This window comes from Ciconia boyciana, chromosome 5, assembly GCF_034638445.1.
Source record: "Ciconia boyciana chromosome 5, ASM3463844v1, whole genome shotgun sequence".
In the NCBI taxonomy this organism is placed as follows: Eukaryota; Metazoa; Chordata; class Aves; order Ciconiiformes; family Ciconiidae; genus Ciconia; species Ciconia boyciana.
In genome coordinates, this window is record NC_132938.1 from 53,516,125 (window position 1) to 53,531,574 (window position 15,450).

The 15,450-nt window shown below is 37.2% G+C and overlaps 1 protein-coding gene across 2 annotated transcripts in view; it reads left to right on the forward strand.

The window, feature by feature from the left end:
* The window catches only part of GRID2 (glutamate ionotropic receptor delta type subunit 2), a 736,139-nt gene that overhangs the window by 574,698 nt on the left and 145,991 nt on the right, over window positions 1-15,450 (forward strand). For both annotated transcript variants that reach the window (XM_072861988.1, XM_072861989.1), the window contains one exon: window positions 7,811-7,912. In XM_072861988.1, the coding sequence (XP_072718089.1) occupies window positions 7,811-7,912 (102 nt within the window). The remainder of the gene's footprint in view (window positions 1-7,810; window positions 7,913-15,450) is intronic.

The following is a 15,450-nucleotide window of genomic DNA, read 5'->3' on the forward strand; positions in this document are numbered from 1 at the left end:
GAACTGATGAGAAGCTGAAATGTGCCGCGCACATTTTGTTGCTACCTGTAGAGAGGGAGCTTCATGCAACCCAGTGGAAAACAATCTTTTTCATTGTTTGTCGCTGATCAGGTTTGATCAAAGGTTTTTCTATGATACATAAATCTTATATATTGTGATCTAATATGAGCTGGAGTAGTAACTCTGAATATTTTTCTCTTTGATTGCATAAAGATGCAGTGGTGTCCCAGCACGAAATGGACCAAGTTCAATTATAAATTCTGATTTTTTAATTTCTTTTTTCAGACCTTACATGATTTAGATAAAAGACATCCTTTTAAGCTCTTAAAATGCTTAATGAGAAAGGAGATGAGGATTTGCAATTAAAAATCAAAGTGACTGTATTTAAAATGCACACAAACCTGAACTTACTTGGTATTATCAATTTCCCTGGAATAATTCAGACATCAGTGAGCAAGCTTTCAGTGTAAAATGAGAGTGATATTCATGAGTTTTACTCTGGCAGTATGAAGAACTTTGATAGTCTAAAGGAAGGTTTGCCTCCTGAAGAGAAAAGAAAGTGTGTGTATGTGTGTTTTGGGAAAAGATTATTACTTTCTCTTTTTTTGGAGGAGAAAGAGTCTGTCTATGTCATTTTAAGTTAATTTATTTATGTCACCTGATAAACTATAACAAGGTTATAACATGGACTCTAGACAGTAAAATATATTACATAAAAGTAGATGTTTGTTAGATTTAATGACTAATATCTGTCTTCACTGAAGCTTTTTTTTTCCTTCCCAACTTCCTGTTGTTCACAGTGTATTCTGGGTGATATATGACCAAGTCAGGTCGAATCACAAAGTCTGAAAAGTAAGTGTGTTACTCATCTCAGGTGGTTACTGGCCTCTCTGTAGCTGTTGACCAAAAATCCCAGCCACCAGCAACCTGCTCTTGTCAGCTGTTATGCTCTTACCTCAATTTTCAGCAAAAGGAAAACAAAACCTGCCTCCTCACAAAGGTCATTTTGGCATTCAAGCAATGCCAGAACATGCCAGTAGCCTGCATGCATGTGCTTGCTCTGTGCTCTGGGTTGTGGTACAGGACGAATGAAGAAGTACAGATGCTTTCTCTGTGAATGCTTGCTGCCACGGCAATCCCTGAGCACCACCTGGGTTTTCCATGGGAGATTTCCTGCACAGCGATCCACAGTGCAGTCACCAAATGGCAAAGGGGCAATGTCTGCATTGGGTCAAAGAGCGGGCTTTTCTGAGTATTTGACTTTAATTGAAATATGGAGGCAGTGGGAAAGAGATCACTATCTGGCTCATTAATATCCTTGTCTGGGTCTTTTCCTCAGAGTTGTGTAGGGATTTCAGGGGAGTGAAAAAAGTGAAAAAATTTTTTCACAGGAGTGAAAAAAATATGAAAGGTGAAAGCAAGAGAAGGAGGGCCATACATTAATGTATTTTGTTAAGTCCCATCTCCCTCATAACATGAGAGGAGAGGAAGAAGTTGAGGGGAAGTTTCCTGAGAGAGAGGACTGCCTGAGAGAAAAGCGGATCCAAGGGCTAAAGAGAAAGGAGAAAGGACCAAAAGTGATTTGAAAGAGGAGTCAAAGCTTGGTGAAGTGAAAAGTGAGGTCCCTTTACCAACCTAAGCCCTAAACAAAAAGAGCAAGACAGGAAAAAGGCACAGGAAACAGCAGGGAAGATCAAGGGAAAGAAAAGCAAAGAGGAAAGAAAATATGCTGAAATACACAAAGAAATTGCAAGATGCATTGCAATATAGGAAAGAGCAAGATAACCACAGGTTAGGGAACTGCTAGGAGTACTGAATTCACAGAGAGGACTAGAGAAGGAAAAAGGGGTGTTTTCCAAAGATAAAAGAGAAGACACTTAGAAGTGGGAAATGATAGATTAAAACCATCAAATTTCAAATGAAAGGGAAAGTAGTAATAGAGAAAGTAAGCTAGAGATGAAGGGGGAAAAAAAGTGAGGGAACATTAGAATGACACCACTGGCTTGGGGAGATGGTTCATTATCTTTGAGATGTGGTGATTTACTATACTTTCCAGAAATTGTACCATTGATGTTCCTCTGGAAGCTTGGCCTAAGCGCTAAGCATGAGCTTCATGAGTGGAGCGCACAGTGTGAGAACAGCTATGCAGTCTATGCTTTTTTCCCCATATATTCAACATTTGTCAGTGGTCTAAAACATCCAGTTATAATTTCTGGCACCAATCTGGGTGCATGAGTCCTTGAGAAAATATTGAGTCAAGAGCTGGTGGGCAAACAAATAGCAAGTTACCAGCAGGTAACTTTCCATTAGCTTCTTTATTTCAATTCAATAAGAAAAGGAAATTTGGGCAGTCCCCAAAGCAAAACATTGTATTAACTGTGTGCAGCGTTATTCTGCCATGTGCTTTGGCTTTGAGGAAAGAAATACTTATTTAGGTCACTTGCACTTGTGTCTATGATCGGTTAATAAAACAAATAGACCACCTTGACTGCTGCAATTATAATCCTTAAGCCACTGGATATAAAACTAAACTTGGGTATTCACATTCTCCTAATATAGTTTGAAAATAACAAAGCTATTCCAGGGGCAGGGCATTCCTTCTAGTCCAGAGACAAATTAAAGTAATAAAACATACTGTACAAAATAATTAACTGAATGCACAGAACTATATAGGTTTCACCACACAGAATGCAGGAGAAACAAGTGCTGCTATACATTATCCAATTTGTTGAACACAGTATTTTCTATTGATTTTAACAACTTATTATTTGCTGACTATTACCTAAGCTCCAGTGAAGGGAGAAGTTAAACACAGAAAGCTTTCCTGCTAACCGATCGTATTAGGAAATTGCTGTCAAGAACAAAACTGATCCTTGTTTCTTTAGCCAAGCCCAGGAGTACAAAGGCCCTCAGTTAACCCCTGGCCATCAGACTTTTTGCAGATTCTGTTGACCAGCTGTTGGGTGCTGGCTAGGGAGCTGAACTGAAAGGGCTCTTTAACCAGGTGACAGAGTGTCCGACTAAATTTTTCAGAACTGACAGTATCAGAATGATAACCAAAACATATCTTTTCTGGCATTTATTCTGTGAGACATAGTCTTTAATCTATAGGATTTAGTCTCTGATTTCCCAGTCGCTGTTGGACATATTAAACAACAGCCGACAAGAGGCATCAGGAATACTCTGTGCAAAACTATTTCTATGTCGTCTTGCTTGAATTTTGCCTAAACTGGTGTCCTAGCAAATTTTATAAATGGTGAATCCACACATCACCAAAAAACCCTTTTTATTCATTATTTTTTGTTGTCTATCCCATTTTGAGTCTTCCCAGCACACCTGCAAGTTAGAATCTCCTAGCTGAGTGCCAATTCATGACAGCTTCATGATGTCTTTTCCAGTCGTGTGAATTTATTATGCTTTGGAATGGTAAAGGGCATTATTAACAGGCATTTCTTCTATTGAACTCATATCTTGGAAAAAAGTCAGTTCCTAAAGCAGGTTGGACCTGGGTAAAAACTGAGACAAGAGTTTCTGAAGAACATATGGGTACTGCAGGCGAGGAAGCTGGTATTTCTGTGGGTGACTGGCTCTCTTATAAGCTGCTAATGGAGCAGTTCCTCAACAGTGCTCAGTGGTGGGCATTTCTACTGGAAATCTTTTGTCAGGCTGTCTGTACTAAAGCCAAGGTCTTGTTCTTTCCTTTTTTTTTTTTTTTTTAAATGCCACGAAAATAAAGGAAAGCGGAGTGATAGTAATCCTGGTGTTCTGATTGATTCCAGTTGCGGATGTAATGGTGTTTTATCTTTCAGATTTCCCTTGCAGCTTCTCTAGAATGTTTTCTGCTCTTGACTGTTTTGTAATGTGGCTGTGATGCAGTATGAGTTCAGAAGTGGTTGCATTACAGTGCTGGATGAACTGGTTCCTGTATATTTTCTATATTAATTGAAGTAACAGAACACTCTACACTCTCCTGGAGTGACAAGCACTTAAGTAATGCATTTGTATCAGTATTCTGGTTTTACTTATTTTCTGTGATTGTCCTCAACTGTGATCACACCAGGCCCATGTATTTTTCTTGTCACAGTTTTAATCTCCATTTTACTCTGCCAGAAAAAAGTGAAAGCTCTCAGGTATTCAGCAGAGTTCACTAATTTCATAGGAAGTAGGGGAAAAAATCTGGCTGTAAGCCCTATCATAAAGGCATTATAGATTTTAGTGTTCCAAGTTTCTTATAAATCAGTGTCTGGAAATTGCAGCTATAGATAAAATAGATTTTGCCTATTTTAATACCAATATACAAATTACAGACCTTCCATAATGCATAGTTCATATAGGCAAAAATTTCTAATGAAGAAGCACCACTGGAAAGGGAGGTGGCTCTGCCAGCAAAACAGGAGAGAGAAACCCATTCTAATAATGATGACAGAGGGGATAACAAGTGGGGAGGTGGGATGATCAGAATGAGATTGTAAATTGGATATCAAAGGAAGCGGAACACTGACAACTTTTCCATCTTCATCATTTTATATCTGAATGGAGAAGAGTGAATGCTGTCATTAAAATAAACAAAATTAACTGCACCTGAAGTACAAAGCACTATAAATGACAAAATTCATATGGTATGAAGACAAGTACTGTGCTCAATAGACAGTTCCCATCACCCATATTGTTCTACAAAAATCAACCAGATTAGTGTGAGATGCTGTTATTGCCTGATCTATTCTCTCATTTCAACTGTCAGAGACAGAACAAAAGAAAAAGGAAGTAAATGCAGAAGCAACAAATGTTTTGCAGAAGTGGTTAAGTGAGAGATAGAGCTGAAGAGGTAGCTTCATACCACCCCCACCTTGCTGTTTCAGCAATAGTTACATTTGCTTCTTGCTGCAATGACAAGCTCAAATTGTCATCGATAAATGTTGATTCATTTTCACCTAATAAAAGTAAGCAGCTCCCACTCAAAATCAATTTCAACTTTATTGGCAAGGCACTGCACATTTGTCTTCGCTATAACTGTGCTGCATAAAGGAACAATTGAATTGAAAATTAAATGAACGATAATTGAAAATAAAATTTGCTTTTTAAAGGAAAATTAGTGCTATGCTAAATTTCCAGGAATCAGTTATGTTCGGGTTTTTTTCCTTAAAAAGGTAGAACGGGTTGGGCTAAAAAGTAAATTATATAAATATGTACACATTGATGTACCTAATTAAAAATGGACTTTAACCTCAAAAGGATACAAAGGCTTTTCAGTAACTTCCTAGGGTTTTAAATCTGGCAAAAGCAGTACAGTTTCTGCCGTAATTATACTTCCAACACATTTGGATATGCTAATTAGATCTAACTTCTAATTAGTTTCTCTATGTGACTGAGAATGACAGTCGCCGAATTAATTGAATGTACTTGTGTTCTGAACTTAGTGCTGTTTTCAGTATTTTTAATACAGAAAATGTGGACTATCAAATGCTTTGCTTTATAGGATGGCAGTGGTTTATCATGTGCAGTGTATGGTGCACACACTTCAAATACGTTCACTACATTTCACTGCATTATTACAGGTAACACACTTCAGCAATTAGGTTATTCAACTCAAAGTGTTGGAGGGCTTTGCCAGAGGAATGATGAGGACCCGGAAATGTCACTAGTGCATCCATACTGCTGTGAACAGCTAGACACGCTGTGGAGGTATAGAAGAAGCAGAGATGGCTACCATAATCTGTTGTTGGTCATTGTGATCAGATGGGAACATGAAGTGAGGAAACCAAGGAGTGATAGTTTGTGCTTTTATTTAGAAATAGCTATTGGAAAGATGAGTAATTGCAAGAGATTAATATGATGCGTCATACTTAAGTTCCTCCTCATATCCTATTGCTACTTTCGATGACTTCTGCTGGAGTTCTGAATCCAGTAGATCCTTGATTTAGTTATTACTTGAGATTAAAAGTATGCTCAGCATTACCCTTGTTCATTCCCCGACAAGAGTATGACCTTCACTTCAAAATGGGAAGAATTAGGACAGTGCTGAGCACTTCTGAAAATGGCAGAGATAAATGACTACATTGTTTTAAGGCCTTCTTCTATGGGGAAACATATCTCTATATCATCACAGAAAGGTTTGGGTTTTTTACTTTTTGAGGCATCCATTTCTTGAGAAGGCATCTTCAAAGAATTGATATGAATATATTGAAATTAAATAATTTAGAAGTTGCTCTAAAATAGCCTATTGGGTGTCATGAAGAAAACAAATATTTCAAATGGTCCACTTCTTAAAATGTTAAATGTGTGTACTTGGAATTTGTTGCTTGTTTTGTGTCTCACTTGGAAAGATCTATGAAACACATATAGAAAGGCTTTTCCCATGAAGAACTGAAAATAATGCTTTCTGTAAAGTTGTGTTCAATCACTGTCAGCAAAGGTACTTCCCTTCTTTCACAGACCCCTTCAGCTGGTTCAGGTGCCTTGCCGTTTCTGTGACTGTGTGTTAAAGTACAGTAATGTTTTGGATGTTTTACAATTTATATTTCTCACACATTATAGGGTTGAATTCTCTGAGAGACTAGTCTTAGCAGAGACCACTGGGCCCAGCAGTAATGTACTGATGTTAATCTTGTTTTTGTCAGAGCAAGACCTTTTGTGCCTTTAAAAAGAGACATGAAAACCACCTGGGTTTAGAGGCTTAAGTTAGCTACCCGAGTCAGAAGATGAGCATCCCTCCACAGATTTCATGCACAGTCCATGGAGAAGGCAATTCAGAGCAAGAACTGGTACCTGCAGGTGCCTACCTCTTTCTCTGTATATTTGACTGTAGAACAGGTTTACATAGGCAATTAGTTTACATGCCATAATTGACACTCTGCCCCAAAATCCTCTGGTCAGTCATTGTCCTTCTGTTGGGTTTTTGATTTAACACTGGTAATTGTACAGGCCAGATGAATGTGGTAATGAATTCCAAAAATGAAACCAGTAATGTTTGTGCGTGGTACTAAGGGATGAGTGGTTGGTTGGTCTATTTCTCTGTACCCAAGATAAACATCTACCATCATGTAAGAATGTAGACAAGTTATATTTTTGGAGAAGCTAAATTGCAGGTCATTATCTACTAAATTCAGATTGAAAGGCAGTTAGTCGTGGAGAGATCCCTGAGAAAAAGCTTCTGTCCATAGAAGCCCAAGAAATACGATAGCGCACCAATGCAAAGCATCTCGTAGCTGAATTCCTTTTTCTGCATTGTCTGTTGCAGTCCTTTCTCGATACTGGGATGTGCTTATCCAGTGGTCTTTTTCTCAATCATCTTTAAATGTGATTTTTAACCTGGCTAAAAATTACTGCTGTTTCATTATCAATGAGTAGTAGAAGCTTTAATTAAAACTAGTGTAATTCCTTTCATCAGGGTTCTGCAAGGAAAGACGGGCTGGAGCAGACAGCATGCTAAAATTATGGTAGCTATTATTTCTCCAATTAGTGTATAACTGAAAGTAAGGTAGAAATATTGTTACAGCTATACTACTTTTTAAATGTTTTTCATTAATATAGAAGTCCTCCCTGTGCTCTTCTAAAGCAAAACATATACCCCCAAACCCTGGATGCTGTCATCCATTGCACACTGGTATTTAAAAGCACAAACTGATATCCCTAATTGCTTCATTTGCAATTTAAAGATGAATCTGTGCGCAAGCCCTTCACTGAGTTTCCATCCCATTGATTCCAGAAGGTGTTCTGTTTATTTCATACGTTCCTGCTTAAAGCCGCCTAAGAGGAATGACTGGCAAAGTTTTATTGGCAATGAGGAAATGATTTCTGTTTTCTCTTTCAGCTCGGCTGCTGGAATCCCATCATTGGTCTGAATGGGTCACTAACAGACAGAAAGTTGGAGAATAACATGCGAGGAGTGGTTCTGCGTGTGGTGACTGTGCTGGTAAGCAGATCCTCGTCCTTTTGCACTAGCAGGAGTGCATTGTCTTCCTCTTGCTTCATCTTTTTATTAAGTACACCATTTTACCAAGAACTTAGCCTGTGTTCGAGTGTCTGATTTCAGCTTGTCAATACGAGAGCAATGGAGCAATTCCCACAAAATAAAATTATTTCTCAGTACAGTTCATTTCAAAGAGTGAATCAGACACATTAAAACCCGTTTCTTCCACAGACACATACTAAATTAGATTACACAACCATATGAACTAATAAAGGGCAACTTCAAGTGTCCTGTTAGCTAAAGGTACCTAGCTGAAACTCCAAATGATTCATAAGATGTATCTGCCTTCCAGTTACCTTGCCAAACTGAGTGCAGTCTGACACAAATTGCCGCACTCAGAAAATATTCAAGATCAGCTTAGAGTGAGTAACGTTAGTTCAGTAAAACATCTGCTGTTCCCTCCTAGCTCCTTCAGCCAGGTTCTTCCCCTGTGTGGACACCTTGCATTAAGCAGATGCAGCAAAGCTGTTGGTTTAAAGCTGAACAGAAAATGTCTGCCAGAATAGGAAGGTATTTTGTGATATCAGGCCAGTGTATTCCCTGTCATAAACTTTGGCTGCTTGAGCAGAAGTTGTTAGAGTGGAAAAAAAATAAAGAAAAAGAAACAAATATGAGATGTCTAGGTCTCTCTGGACCGATGCCCAAACACAAAGTTGACCCAGGGCTGCAGAACTGTAAAGGTTATATTGAGCTACTTCCCTCTCTGTACTATCTACTGATGTTTTTCATTACCTATTCAGTGTTTGAGGGCCTAACCGCTTGCTTATAAAGAACAAGGCAAGAGTGGTTTCCACGGTTTGCATTGCTGACATTGCATCATGAAGGAAAAGGCTCAGTCAGGGATGGAAAGTGAAATCACCAGAGCATGTCAGTGCCACAGACAGAGCAGTTTTGTACCCCTCCAATTATTTTATGGATCTTTAAAAGCTATTATCTGTCAGGGTGTCCAGTCTGTTCCAGCTCTTAGTACACTAGAGAACTTCCTGTGATAATATCTACAAAACAAACAACAAAAAAAACCCCCAACCAAATAAGAAGGATGAATGCACAGAAAAAGACAAAGCAATAGGGTGGGTTTTTTTATACTTTAATTGCATGTTCATCAAAATAGCGTCATGGTGGCAGTGGCTGGTCTTTGTGTTTTGCCTGATACTCATGTTAGTTGATTCAGTATAATTTTCTGTTGACAAAAATGATCTGTGGATGTTGTCTAGCAAAATAAATTCAAATTAGAGTCTTGGACTCTTTTTTTCTTATTTCTTCTTCCCTCGCTCTCCACTCTATTCCTCTGATTTCATCCCCAGTTATTTTAGTTAGCTTGCCACAGAGCATTCTTCTTTCAAGTCATTATAGCATGAATATTTAGCAACTTGCAAAAATACAAAAAAGTCATTAGTTATGCTGATAGGATTCTATATTAGTAATAAAAACAGAAGGCAGACATTTAAAGTTCAGCACACAGCACATGGCAGTTCAGTCTCCTCACTGCAGTCCTCATGTACTGCCTCACGTGAGCACACAAAAGCCATTTGGTTTTGTTGACAGTTTTAAAGCACAACTGGTGACAATTTCCATTCACAACTACTGAAAAACACAATTAGTCTGAATTGTGCTTTGTTAAAATCCACTACCTTATCATTTTGCTAACTGACTCTCGTTTTATGTAGAATGTGCACTGAAGGCAATATATGGGGAAGATACAAATGATTCATATTGGCTTCATAGCATAAAACTTCCTTTATTCTCTTAAAATTGTAGAGCTTTACATGGCTGATCAGTGCAATCTAAACAAAACCAACTGTGAACCGCACTACAAATCGAGGTTTGTTTGATATTACTCAGCAAAGATGAGAGGCAAGGATTTTATAAACTGCATGAATAAAGGGAGGAAGCAAATACTTATTTAAACTCACGAGCCAGAAACAATATTTTTCACTAGCAGTTCCCTTGACTGATGGTACTTTCCCCCAAATGCCAGAAATCAGGAAGATAAAATATCATACAAACTCTAATGGCTGAGAGAGAGGGGGGCAGGCAGGCAGACAGACACTGACAGAAAATCAAGCTACTAACCAAAAGCCTGAAGAGAAATTGGACAGTGCAGATGCCAGAATTGCAAAGTGCTAATTATTTCTAACCTCTTCTAATTTTTTGATATCCACAGGTGTTGCTGCCACCCATGTGGGTGACAGAGCATTATTTAGGGTGCTTACTCTCTAGCATTGTCTCTTACTGCTCTTACTATGCATAAGTAAGGATTATTAATGAGGATATGCTGGCTTCTAAGTCTCAGTTTAATCTGAGACTTAAAATATAGCTGTCGTTAACATATCATTACTTCAAGCATGTATGTTGCTATAGGATAAATTTATAGGGCCTTTACTTGTTGCTAATTATAGCTTGGTTCCCATCTTTATTCACATAGCTTATTACAATGGTGCAATTAAGTTATTTTTACTGGAATAGAATGAATAAGTAGATATAACAATTTGAGTGGGATCTTAGCTGGGATGCCATAACACGGGAAATGAAGCAAAACTATATAAAAAAAAGTATTAGTATTTGTTTTCTCTCATTTTAAAATTAGACTTTTAGTCCCTCTATTTGTTGTTATTCAATTTAGAAAAACTAGCCCTTAGAAAAACTTGGTCAACAAAGACACTGACTAGAATTTCATTAAGCCCTATTCATTTTACAGCCATTTTCAAAGGAAATTTGCTATTAAGGCCATTAATTTTGTGAAATAAAATACAAATTTCAAGTTATAGTTTGGACAAATCAACAGAACTCTAGCAGTTAAATCAAGGCCATAGTAATATGTGAAAGTGCAGTGTCATCTGGTTTTATATCTGCTGGATAGGACAAAACTGAAGATTTATATTTGTCCTGTGTGATGAAAATGTGTGATTCTTGCCTTTAATGTGAGTGCAGGAGGAATTTCACCCATCAACTTTATTTTAGTGATGATGTTTATCATACTTCCTTTTCCATCTTTCTACAAATACTTCAATTAAGTCAATATATTTCTGTTAAAGAATCTATTATTGACTATGAATGATGAGTTATTATTATTAATTCTGCCAGTTTCTAACAGTATGGTCTTAATCCAGGGAAACAAGAAGGCTTCTGTTAAAATTAAATAATAATACCTTTGAATATTAATAGGTTTCTTTTTCATTGAGATTTGAGAAGTTAACATCAATTTGTTAATTTGTTCTGTTAACGCTTCGAATCTCTCGTGTCTTTCTAGATAGCAACCCTTCTCCTCTTCCAATTTCATTTTGTTATGCCTTCAGGTTGAAAAGGACTGGTTCTAAAAATTGCAGTAGAATTTGAGAGGATAGCAAATTGCAGCACCTGGGTTATACTGCATTATACTTATTATGAAATGAAACATTCTGCACTCTGAAAATGATAAATGATTGTGACTAATTTCCCCAAAGCAGTCCTTCAAAAAGTGAGTGCTGAACAATTCTCATCATCCGCATCCATCTACTAATTCCTTTCCCTAGATAAATTTAATAATTATGGGCTGCGTATCTGCAGATCCAAAACAAAATCTCTTTGTGAATATGACAGATTACAGTATGTCTCCAAATTGGAAATCTCTGGTTTAATTTGGCAGTGAATCCTGGCTCCTCTGAAGTTAATGGGAATTCTCTCCTCTGCATAAATAGGAATAAGAAACAATTCTTCATGTTTTATTCTGAGGGGAACTATAGTCATGCCTGTGTACATGTGATTCAATGTTTTAATCTGACTTGGATTAGTACCACACTTTCTACACTTCTAGAAAAGGTTTATTTTGTCTTACTTAAGCATCAAATGTCTCTGTCTTGGACTCTTTCCCCACATGCAGCCGAAGTTTGTGTTTGACAAGTTACTTTAAAGTTCAAGTGACTTGCTGGTGAATTTCTGAAATGTATTCTGAGTTTCTGAAATGTAGCTCAATCAAAGGTCAGCATAATAACTCCAAACAAATTCAGAGTGTCTTGAATGAACAATTGTCCAAGAACAAATTTAGCTAGATATCCGTTTTGGCTATTTCAGTTTATCCTCCTCTTTTTCAGCTGCTCAGTTTTATCAAAAGGGAGCTAGAATACAGCAGATAGATACTCTCATAATATCATTTTAGTAGCAGTGGCAATTAATGAATTATTCATATGAATGTTAAGCCATCAGAAATGGAATGAGATTTGGCCTGTTTGACAATGAATAGGCCAGCAGGTATTCACAAAATCATGTTTCTAAAAAAGCTCCTGTTGTTTGAAAAAGGGAAAAGTTTGAAATTCCCTGTTTTAAAGAATTAACACCTTGATTGAAAAGTACAGAGCCTTTTCTGAAAGTGCATAAGGTATAACTTCCTAATAGTGCAAAATGTATTTATGACTTTACATGAAAATTCAATACAGCTCCCAAACAGGAGGGATGTATTTTCATATCTGGATGGTTCTGAAAATGTAGGCAGGATGAAGGAAAGAAAAATAATAGCAAGGATACTGAATTATGCTTTGCCATACATCCCCATGTACTGTTTCTTGAGAGCTATTGCCTAGGTTACTTGCACAGAGCTAGGTGGACCAGAGGCAGTTTGGTGACCCTTAGCTCCAGGTGGGCTCTGTGGGACATGGTGTAGTGAAAGGGCTGGCAGAAGGGTAGACAAGCACAGCAAAAAAAAAAAGCATCATTTACACCGGGGAGAATATTATCATATGAGGACTAGTTTAATTCTCAATGGTTGGCATTAAATGCATGAGCATTTGTTGCCCAGATTAGGAAAGAAAAAAACCTGAAAGCAGACAGTGTCTTTAGGGACACGAGCTGGCAGGAGGTCTGCATCTTCAGTCCCTTTTTCTATTGACTTACCACTCAGAGAAAAGATGAAAAGATATGAAGCTAAGTCCTGGTTTTAAAAGCTGAGAATGTCTTTGGGATTTGACTTCCAACACTGGTTTAAATAATGTATCAAAAGTCCTTTCCAAGAAGCTGGAGTAGCTTTCAGAGTGATAGGAGAAAGGAAAGGTGTAAGAGAGATTAAATCGGACAGTATTTAAGCATACGCAGAGGAACAAACAGTCAGAAGTGATAAAGGATTAAAAAATGGCAGGACAAAACCATCAGTGAATGTCTGTAAAATAAAGATCAACTGCAGCAAATATTATGTGTGGGATACCTCTGGAAATACTGAATAAATATTTTATAATGGTGTACAATCAGAATAGTCTCATAGATAATGCCTCTTCCATTTTCTCCCATTTTTTTCGTGCTCACTTTTCTCATGTAGTCCTGATCCTTTTCCCACTTTCACAACTGAATGGTGTGCACTTCTGTGAATCCTTCTTCATTCTCTCAGGCTGCACTTTCTATGTATCAGTGCCTACAATCTTTTAAAAAATTAATTTTAATTAAGGCATGTATTATACTAAATTATATGTTGCTCTGTGTCTCAACATTATCGGCATATTGGACTATAGTGCACCATAGTGAAATTCCTATGGCAGCAGAAATGCCTTAGGAGGTGGTAAGGTTAGGAAACATTACTTGACTGTCTTCATCGGTTGTAGTATTTGTGTTTTGAGCAAACATATTTTGCTCTTTTACCTGTAAGGGATAAATCCTTCTTTGATGGCCATTTATGCACCTGAGTTTGAATGACAGAAAAGCTGTGAGTGATGTAGTTTATTCTATCTGGAGTCTGTCATAAAATCTCTATATACTATAACTCGGTAACATACTTAGTATATACCATGTGTGCTGTAGTTAAAATATTTCAAAAATACTTGAAGTTTTAGAATATTCCATTGATAGTTGTAAAGAATGCATAATTTCCTAGGCAGCAACAAATCCCTGTGTCTTGATTTCTCTTCCTTTTTGCTGCCCATATCCATCTTTGAAAGAAAGTTGGAAAGAATAGAACTTTTATAGACTAACACATCAAGAAAAATGTTCAGTGAAATGGTGGTAAATTATAGCAACAGTGGTAGAGGTGTTCATTTCATTGGTAAATGAACTAAATCATCAGGAGCAATGATGCATGACAGGATTAGGCTCACTATTTACGATTCTTCATAGTTAGCCTGGTTGTTGACATGAAAGCTGTCATTCGGTATGAGATATGTGTGACGAGACTTGACTTTTGCCTATGGAGAAGTCAGCTGGTATTGGAATATCTTTTCATGGGGCAGATTTTCCAATTTGCAAACCTGAATTCAGATTTCAGGGCATGATTCTGGACGAGCATTTCCTGAAACTGAAATTTTGACATAAAAAAAATTATTCACTTTTATAGGTTTTAATTAGTTTGCTCATTCCTAATGTAAGGAGAATTTTTTTAAATGGCTTGGGATGTATGCTGATTATGAACCGATTTTTACTCTCCTAAAAAGCTATTATCATATGTTTAAAATTAAAAATGGAGCTTAATTGCTCTCTGATTGGTCAAAAGTTTTCTCAGTGGGTTTAAGGATAAGCAAACTCTTAATAGTTACAGCAAATGTTTCCCATCACAAGGTAAGTGTAGCTCTCAGAGCTCCCGTTACACTTTCTAATGCTAAGAATACTTAGGCATTCAGCTGTAAGAAGGCTGTGGACTCTGCTTTGTCAGAGGTCTGTCCAGGAAGAGTAGGTTCATGTTTGTCTTGCTTAGTCTAGGTAGCTTTATCCTGAGTCAGAGAAAGGAAAGAAGGTTTTAGAGATTCTTTCTAGCTTGCATTTCCATGAAACCATATCTATTTCTAGACAAATAAAAGAAAATAGGTTGGTATTACGGGAATAAAAGAACATATTAACATGTATAAAGAATTACAAACTAAGGAGAGGGTTTTGCAGGAGCAGTTTGTGTTAACCTAACTCTGCTCAGAAACTTTAGTCAGAATTGTTTGTAATTTAGGTATTTTTAAATATAGAGTATGCAGGAAATGCAATAGTGTTGTTATCCCCAGACTTTATATAATGTGTTTTATGCTGCTTCTTAAGTAAAGATTTCATCTTATGAAAGTATTGGTTAGAAACAATGTAATTGTAAAAAACAGGCACTTCGACTGCAGTTCTAAGTCTGATTATGTTACCTCATGCTCTTCACATAGAGACTTTAATTTCTGAAAATAAGGAAAGACATCTAGTCTTCAGTTGAGCCAGGTATTGTTAGAAAGCAAGGAGATAGTGCTGGGATGTACTAGCTCCATAGTGAGACAGCTTTTTTCCTGAAGTTCCCTAGTTTTTAACTTATGCTCTCAAACAGATAGAAACTTTAAGGCTGAAAGTTGGTAATAATTGCATTATGTGGCAGTTATAATTATTATGAACATTCAAGAGAAGACTTGATATGTGTCTTTCTCCCTCTTCACCCTTTTTCCTTATTTACCCTGCATAGCAAATAGCACCTACTATTTTTCTAGCTTGCGCTCCCATTCAGCATTTCAGGAGCTATTAGCATATAAAAGTTGCCCCTTAAGCTCTGGTGCCTTCTGGTGCTGCCTGTT